The following is an 8719-nucleotide window of genomic DNA, read 5'->3' as shown; positions in this document are numbered from 1 at the left end:
GGTGACGGTCTCCACTGAAAACGTATAAATTAAAATGTAAATAACCAGAATGTGACTCATTGAGGCTCAAACCTCAAAGCTGCAACAAATCACACACACACACATAAATATCAGAGCTCTACACATGTCTTCTGTCTCACAAACAAACACACAAACACACAAACAAACACACAAACAGGGGTGATAATAAAGAGGAATAGAATTTCATCAGGATGAATCAGAGGAAACACTTCACCACTCAGTGATGCTGTTTCCTGTGGCGCTTGGTCAAACACTTTGGTTACCGTTGTCATTGCTGACACTGACAACAGGAGCACACACAGACACACACAGACACACACAGACACACAAACACACAAACACACAGACACACAAAACAAGAGAAACTCACCAGTGCCTGTGTCTCTGCTGATGTTTCTGTGTGCGACTGACACGGATGTGATTTTACTACCAAACCAAAACACACACTAATCCTCTTTAACACAACTTAATCCAGCAACCACCCCCCCTCTCTCTCTCTCTCTTCAGCCCCCTCTCTCTCTTCAGCCCCCCCCCCCTTCCCTCTCTCCGTCTCTTTGCCCTCTTTTAGGGTTTTTAAAGTCCTTCTCTCCCCCCCCCCCCCCCGGCCTCCTGCCACTCACTGCATCTGCTGCTGTGTTCTTCATCCACCTCTCCACACCTCCTCCCTCCGTCTGATGGCTTCCTCCATCCATCGCCCACTCACGCTCTCTCTCACTTTAAGTACTTCAACAGATCACAAAGCTCCTTAACTCATCGCTGCTTTTAGCCACACACACACACACACACACACACACACACACACACACACACACACACACACACACACACACACACACACACACACACAGGAAACAGAGAGCAACGCACAAACACACATAATAATAGTTGCAATACATTCAATTTCACTGCAACATCTGGGTCTTCAAGAGACCAGCCGTTATCAGCTGTGTGTGTGTGTGTGTCTGTGTGTGTGTGTGTGTGTGTGTGTGTGTGTGTGTCTGTGTGTGTGTATGTGTGTGTGTGTGTGTGTGTGTGTGTGTGTGTGTGTCTGTGCGTGTGTGTCTGTGTGTATGTGTGTGTGTTGTCACTGGGTCACCTCCTCAGTGATTAACACGAGAGAGAGAGAGAGAGAGAGAGAGAGAGAGAGAGAGACAATGAGACAGAGAGAGAGACAGACAGAGATAGAGACAGAGACAGAGACAGAGAAAGAGAAAGAGAGAGAGACAGAGAGAGACAGAGAGAGAGACAGAGAGAGAGAGACAGAGATAGAGACAGAGAGAGAGACAGAGACAGAGAGAGACAGAGAGACAGAGAGACAGAGAGACAGAGAGAGAGAGACAGACAGACAGAGAGACAGAGAGAGAGACAGAGAGAGAGACAGAGAGAGAGACAGAGAGAGAGAGAGACAGACAGACAGACAGACAGAGAGACAGAGAGAGAGACAGACAGACAGACAGAGAGAGACAGAGAGAGAGAGACAGAGATCTGTAGTTTTCATGTAATCAAGCAAACAGACAAATAAAACCAGATCATAACCTCATAACTAAGACATCATTGCATCCGTCCAGTGGCGTTTCTACACTAGTGGCAGGTGGGGCACAGATCCACCAGATGGAGCTGTTGTGCAGAAACCTAAATACTGCAATAGAAACACAACTGGAATACAACCAGACAACACTGAGTCATCACTTCAACACTGACTCCAGGTACAGACATGTTTTCATAACTTACAAACAATCAAAGCAAAGTATTGCACATAATACATAATGTATTAAATAATATATGCAATACTAATAATGTGGAAGAACTCCATACTGTACATGCATTGTCTTGGTAGTGCACAGTTTAATCCAAAACCATATTCAAAATCAGTAGTTGAATATCCACAGAAAATAAAGATACAAGCTTTGTTCATAAGTAACACTTCCTCTACAATAATGCCATATTTTATGTTTCCTATCATTTTATTAGGCACAGATGAGCCTGAAGGACACAGCTGTGCTGACCGTGTTCTGTCTCTTATGGCAAAGAAGAAAAACAAAACAGTGGGTTCTTATCTAAAGTGTATCAAATCAGAAAGCAAAAGATAAACATTGTTCTAGTAAGTGTTCATTTGAATATATAATGAATATAGAAATAAACTCTTTTATCCATGACACTTAGCAATGACTCTAAACAGGTGCAGGCCGTCTTTAGTTAAGGGAGGAAAACACAAAGTGTTGTGCAGATGAAGCTGGTGCATGTCGCCTCATGTTGATAATAATACATTAATAAATTATGCAAGTTATTTGAGCTATGTGTCTGACTAATCTTTTTACTTTGTTGCAACCATTTTACTTTAATGCTCGATTATAGGCAACATCTGTGTGTCGGGCTGAGCGCTAAAGCATGTGAAATGTATTTGAAATAGGATTTCTACACTTTCTGCCAATCACACACATATATTCTGGCTCTGCCCTAAGTTAAACACATATTGGAGAGAAGTCTTTGATGCCCTCAAAGAGATATTCCGACAGGACATCCCGCAAGACCCCACAGTAGCACTACTGGGAGCAATACCTGAAGGCCTGAATGGGAGGGCCAAAGAATACCTGCTAAACATACTACTCACAGCAGCATTGAAATGTATAACCATCAAATGGTTAAAACCAGACCCACCCACATATAATATATGGACCCAAAAAGTATGGGACATCTACCAAATGGAGCAAATCACATATTCATTAAGGCTCCAAAAGTCTATCTTTACTAAACGATGGGGTCCTGTCTATGCATTTTTTAATACAATGAGGGTTACTAATTAATATCGCTCTGGGCCTCTGATTGTGCGGCTATCTGTCAACTCTCCCTACTTACGTACACCATACACCATCCTCTCGGAAAAGCATATATAGCACCTATGAAACTACATTCTGGAGTGGACAATAACTATTTCTTTATCCCTGGTTTTGTTTTCATTTACTTGTTTTGCTTTTTTCTTTCCTCGTTTAATTGAATATATTATGTATGCAATCAATCATCTATTCTTATTTTTATCCCCCCTCTTTTTCTCTTGGAGTGAGCACTGTTTGATGTTTGTTGTTTCTTCTATGCATTGCACACTATACTTGAATGCCATGTATAACAATATTGTATACAATTGAAAAATGGACAAAGAAAGTAACTGTCTGGACATGCATATTGTTTTGTTGAAAACCAAATAAAAAATAAGTTAAAAAAAAAAAAAGAAATAGGATTTCTGCCCCCTGCTGGCACTCAAAATGCAGCCCATAATATATCTCACTGGTCTATATAGGCCTACTGCTTATAATAATCAGCTGCCTCTAGTTTTGTGACGGTGACATGACGTCATACAAAATTGCCCGACCAGAAATTTCGCGCTAAAATCACCACTGCATCAGTATTCCTGAATAGAGGACCTGCCCCCCCGCCTCATCTTTAACTTCAACCCAAACCCGCTCGACCACAGGGGCCACTGGGCGCTCCAGGTCCGGAGGTTTGATTCCTGTGGTTCTGACCCGGCCTCTGAGCGACCCCTGCAGGCGGATCTATATCGTAAGAGACAGATGATCGACCACACACCAGGCTGGTCAGCACGACTGTAACAAATATGTGTGTTTTTCCATCACTCTGACAGACACACAACTAAACTTCTCTCCCTGAAGGACACATTACTTGTGTCTTTGTCTCTCTGTGTCTCGTGAGTTGTTTACAGAACCCGTCACTGATTGAGTTTCCCATGAGGCCACTGGGCGATAATGAGGTGTTTACAAACTGGCTGTACTCAGGCCGGTCCCCTGATGCCTGGTCTGTTGTTCATCATTGCAGTAACCTTACATCAGCACACACACACACACACACACACACACACACACACACACACACACACACACACACACACACACACACACACACACACACACACACACACACACACAAAGACTGTTTTGTGAAAGAAGGACAAGCTATAACTTCTGTCTGACAATTATATATAATTGGAAATAGATTAAACATTTCAGGAACAGTGTTAATACTCGAGACTCGACACTTCAGATCAATGTGATATGAATTGAATAAGAGAAGGAAACATAATAGTATAAGAAAAACATAAACCTAATTTGTGAGGCCACAATGATCTTAACCTTTGACATTTGGCCACCAAATTAAAATCCAAGTACAAGTTAATGTTTGTGCCAAATGTGAAAGAATTCACCTTCACAAGGCACGGTCCCAGTGACCTTTGACCTTTGACCACAATCATTGAGTTAGTACCACATGAAATGAAAGTCCTTTTCGGAATCAGAATCAGATTCAGAATCAGAACCAGATTCAGAATCAGATTCAGAACCAGATTCAGAATCAGAGTCAGAATCAGATTTGTTGGCCATGTGTTCGTACACATACAAGGAATATGTTTTTCTGTTGCTCTCAACGTACAGAAATAGACGATAAACCATGAAGAACAAGATGAAAAATGCAGCACAAGGTTAAGCAAACATTTAAGTACTAAGTAAGAAAACAGAATATAATTACAAATGCAAAAGTATGTTTATATGAACATAAAACACAACAACAATGAAATAAGAGGCCAGAGGAAACAAGCTGTTCTGCTGTCTGGTCGCCCTCAGCGCTCAGATCAGAAATCAGAAATCAGAAAGGATTTATTGCCAAGTAGGTTTACACCTACCTGGAATTTTCTTTGGTAAAAAGGTGCATACATTTAACATAAAGCATAAAAACACAATAAGTACTTCACATAAGAAAGAAATATCTGTATATAAAACAATATATATACAAGACATAAAAGTTAAATAAAGAGTGAAATGCAAAACAGGAGAGAAATGGGGATGTGCAATATGCAATATACTGTTATGTGTGTTAATGTAACACAGAATTGAGACGTGGGTGCGGGATAAGAGTCCGAGTCAGGTGGGGGTCCCGGGCCTTGTTGATAAGGCCAACTGCAGTCAGGAAGAAGCTGGTCTTGTGGCGGGAGGTTTTGGTCCTGATGGCCCGCAGCCTCCTGCCCGAGGGAAGAACCTCAAAGAGTTTGTGACCCGGGTGGGAGGGATCGGCCACAATCTGACCTGCATGCCTCAGGGTCCTAGAGGCAAACAGGTCCTGGAGAGATGGCAGATTGCAGCCGATCACCTTCTCAGCAGAGCGGATGATCTGCTGCAGCCTCCTTTTGTCGTTAGTGGTGGCAGCAGCGAACCAGATGGTGATGGAGGAGGTGAGGATGGACTCGATGATGCAGGTGTAGAAGTGCACCATCATTGTCTTTGGCAGGTTGAACTTCTTCAACTGCCGCAGGAAGTACATCCTCTGTTGTCCTCTTTTGGTGATGGAGCTGATGTTCAGCTCCCATTTGAGGTCCTGGGAGATGATGGTGCCCAGGAAGCGGAAGGACTCCGCAGTGACGACTGGGGCGTCTCTCAGGGTGATGGGGGTGGGTGGGGCTGGGTTCCTTCTAAAATCAACAACCATCTCCACTGTTTTCAGAGCATTGAGCTCCAGGTTGTTCTGCTCACACCAGGGGCCCGTTTCACAAAGCAGGTTTAGTGAAAACTCTGAGTTAGTTAACCCTGAGATGAGGGAAACTCTGGTTTTTCAGTTTCACAAAGCCAGTTCAGCTTTACTCTGAGTCAGTTACCCTGGCAACATACTCCGTGAACCTAACCTGCTCGCTGGCAGGTTTTCTTCAACTAACCCCGAGTTTCTCCTGCTCTTAAGTTGAAGCCTGCAGACTGAAGGCAGTGGCAGACATGGCGTGTCCTTTTATTGAAGAGCCAGTTGATGTCGAGGCGCAGATACTCCGCAGACATCTCCACCGGGAGAGGATTATTAGACCCCGATTGGATGTTTTATCATTCCCTGATGAGTATCTGTTTGAGCGTTTCCGTTTCTCTGCATCATCTATAATTTATATAAACGATATTCTCAGCCCTCACATCGCTCACATGACGCATCGTGGACATGCTCTCAGTTCCGAGCAAATTCTTTGTATTGCACTTCGTTTTTTTGCCAACGGCAGTTTTTTGTATAACGTCGGTGATGCAGAGCATGTGTCCAAGGCAACTGTCTGTCGGGCTGTCCGAAATGTGACACTTGCACTGAAACGGCTACTATGCACGTTTGTAGTGTTCCCAAGTCACAGACCCACCAGACTTCTCAAAGAAGAGTTCCACAGAATTGCAGGTATCAGTCTAAGCAGTAATTCATTTATGTCATAAAGCTTTGAGACTTGAAGCACTAATCAGTCAATTTGATATATTTTAGGGTTTCCAGGTGTGATTGGCTGCATAGATGGCACTCACATTCCTATCATCGCTCCTTCAATAAATGAAGGAGATTATGTGAATAGGAAATCTGTCCACAGCATTAATGTGCAGGTAGGCCTAAATAGTAGCCTTTAACATTCCAAATTAAATACACTACACCATACAGCTAATTACTGTTCTCCACTGTGAAGATCATATGTGATGGAGCCCACATGATTAACAATGTGGAAGCGAAGTGGCCTGGGTCTGTGCATGACTCACGAATGTTTCGTGAGTCGACACTGAGTGCCAGATTTGCCGGTGGTGAGTTTATATATATAATTTATATACAGTATATAGTTATATCCTATGATCAAATATTTTGTTTCCTCCTATTGCAACTGAAACAAACTGTATCTTGTATTATCATAGTAGAGTTCGATGGTTACCTACTCGGAGACAGAGGGTACCCCTGCCAGCGCTATCTGCTGACCCCTTACCCTGACCCTGAGCCTGGCCCACAGCGACACTACAACTTGGCTCACTGCAGGACACGAGCCAGAGTGGAGATGACCATCGGGATACTCAAGGCCCGGTTCCAGTGCCTTCGTAGGCTCAGGGTCACCCCAGAGAGAGCTTGTGACATTATAGTGGCATGTGTGGTTCTCCACAACATTGCCACTATTAGAGGAGAACAATGTCCTACTCTTTCCCCCTGTGATCCAGGTATTAATCATACCCCCCCCTGCTGATACACGAGATGGAAGAGCTGTTAGAGACATGATATGTGTCAATCATTTCTAACTGACCCATCACCTCCCCAATGTTCAAGAACGACAATATGCATCTCATTTTATGAGGTCTTCTTTATTTCCTAGAAGGACAAATTTTGTACAGTTGTTAATCCTTTGTTGTTGAAACAATTAAAAAACATCCACCTGTGGGCACGTCACCCACCTTTAACTGATGGTCCAGCAGTTGTATTTCCTTTTCTGTTTTGGTGATCTGCAGCCTTATGTGCTCCATTTCTAGGTGTGATTTGTTTATTTGAGATTCTAAATATACCTTGTAAAGTTGTTTCACAGGGAGCTATAGGAACATAAATGACATTGAATTTCAGTGCCATGTCTATTTAGTGTCATTGTAAGTTGTGGGTCAATGCTGAACAACATCTTACTGAGGTAAGCTGTGCTGTGGAGGTTGATGGACCTTCTTCCCCATTGTAATTTCCAGCATGGCTCTGTTAGAGAGAAAGAAGTTGCAAGTTGTATTGTGGAACAACACTATTAACTGAGCCAAAGTTATTTAAAAAAAAAAAGTGTATACTTCAGCAGGCCTCTCTGCATCTTCCCTCTCTGTGGCAGCTGATAAGGTTTCTTCATCATCCTCCTGTAATGAAACAGAATGTGTGTGTTATATTCTACCAATTATGAAAAATCTGTGGAATATTAAGAGTACTTACAACAGCATGGAGGTCTGTTATGGCAGAAGGCTCAACGAGACAGATTACACCATCAGTAACTGGTAGAAAATGAAGATTAGACAGTTGATGATTACCCAGAAAAGTGCCCCACCTAATTTAAACACAATTTTTCAAACTCTGAGTCACCTTAAAATAGATTGATATCTGAAAGCAAAAGCAGCCAATTGCAAAGAACTGTAGCTTACTGCTACAAGAAAAATCAGTGTGCCAACTAAGTTGTGTCTAAGATGAATGGGTGGCCATTACTGAGCGAACACTAGAAAAAAGGATTAACGTACATGCCATTCATTTGAATAACTTACCTCTTATGTAGGCCCCTGTGACCTGGGGCGTGGGTGGGTCCGATGAACTCCCCCCAGAGATGCCCTCAGCAATGGGTCGTCCACTGTTCTGACTGAGGGCCATCTTTTCAGCCTCTGTGAGAGGTGGTGGTGGTGGACCGCCACCTGTTTTGCGGGCCTCAGCCTTTTTTCTGTTGGCTATAATGGAGGTCAAATTTAAATACATACAGAAAACACAACTTTGGAGACTTGTATGTATAAAAGGCATTTAGGTGTTGTTTTCATAGAGACAATATTAAATACTGGCAGTGTTGGGATTTCTCTTTTTTTTGCAGATTTCCCTAATTACTTAAATATATCCATCACATGTTGAATGTAGCCACTAAATGCTGTTTAATGAGGGCAGGCTAAACAACATCACAATTGCTTGTACTTTATTATACCTTACCTGTTTGAACTACATTTTTATATTTCATCTTTAGCTGCTGCCAAGTCCGTTTGGTGCCTGTTGGGTTGCACCTGTGCTCACAGACACACATATGGAATATAATTGTTGAATAAGTGGAACATTCAAGACAAAACATTTCTTTTTTTTCTCAAATTAATACTGACGCATTGACTCGGTCAGCAATTTCCTGCCACGCAAGATCCCACGCTTTTGCTGCTGCCACAGT

At 42.6% G+C, this 8719-nt stretch overlaps 1 protein-coding gene across 1 annotated transcript; it reads left to right on the top strand.

The window, feature by feature from the left end:
- The first annotated feature begins 5588 nt into the window (after nt 1-5588).
- LOC133022005 (putative nuclease HARBI1) lies at nt 5589-7033 on the top strand. Its single transcript, XM_061089017.1, has 4 exons — nt 5589-6219; nt 6301-6413; nt 6494-6605; nt 6714-7033. The coding sequence occupies exons 1-4, from the start codon at nt 5787-5789 to the stop codon at nt 7031-7033; spliced, it is 978 nt and encodes a 325-aa protein (XP_060945000.1). The 5' UTR covers nt 5589-5786.
- Nucleotides 7034-8719: the final 1686 nt, after the last annotated feature.

This window comes from Limanda limanda, chromosome 16 (assembly GCF_963576545.1).
Source record: "Limanda limanda chromosome 16, fLimLim1.1, whole genome shotgun sequence".
In the NCBI taxonomy this organism is placed as follows: Eukaryota; Metazoa; Chordata; class Actinopteri; order Pleuronectiformes; family Pleuronectidae; genus Limanda; species Limanda limanda.
The sequence above is the reverse complement of the archived record's forward strand: the minus strand, read 5'-3'. Positions and strand labels throughout refer to the sequence as shown.

Coding starts and splice junctions, on each gene's coding strand:
- LOC133022005 (XM_061089017.1), top strand. CDS start 5,787: ATGGCGTGTCCTTTTATTGAAGAGCCAGTTGATGTCGAGGCGCAGATA. Junction 6,220..6,300: donor AGAGTTCCACAGAATTGCAG/GTATCAGTCTAA, acceptor GATATATTTTAG/GGTTTCCAGGTGTGATTGGC. Junction 6,414..6,493: donor TCCACAGCATTAATGTGCAG/GTAGGCCTAAAT, acceptor TCCACTGTGAAG/ATCATATGTGATGGAGCCCA.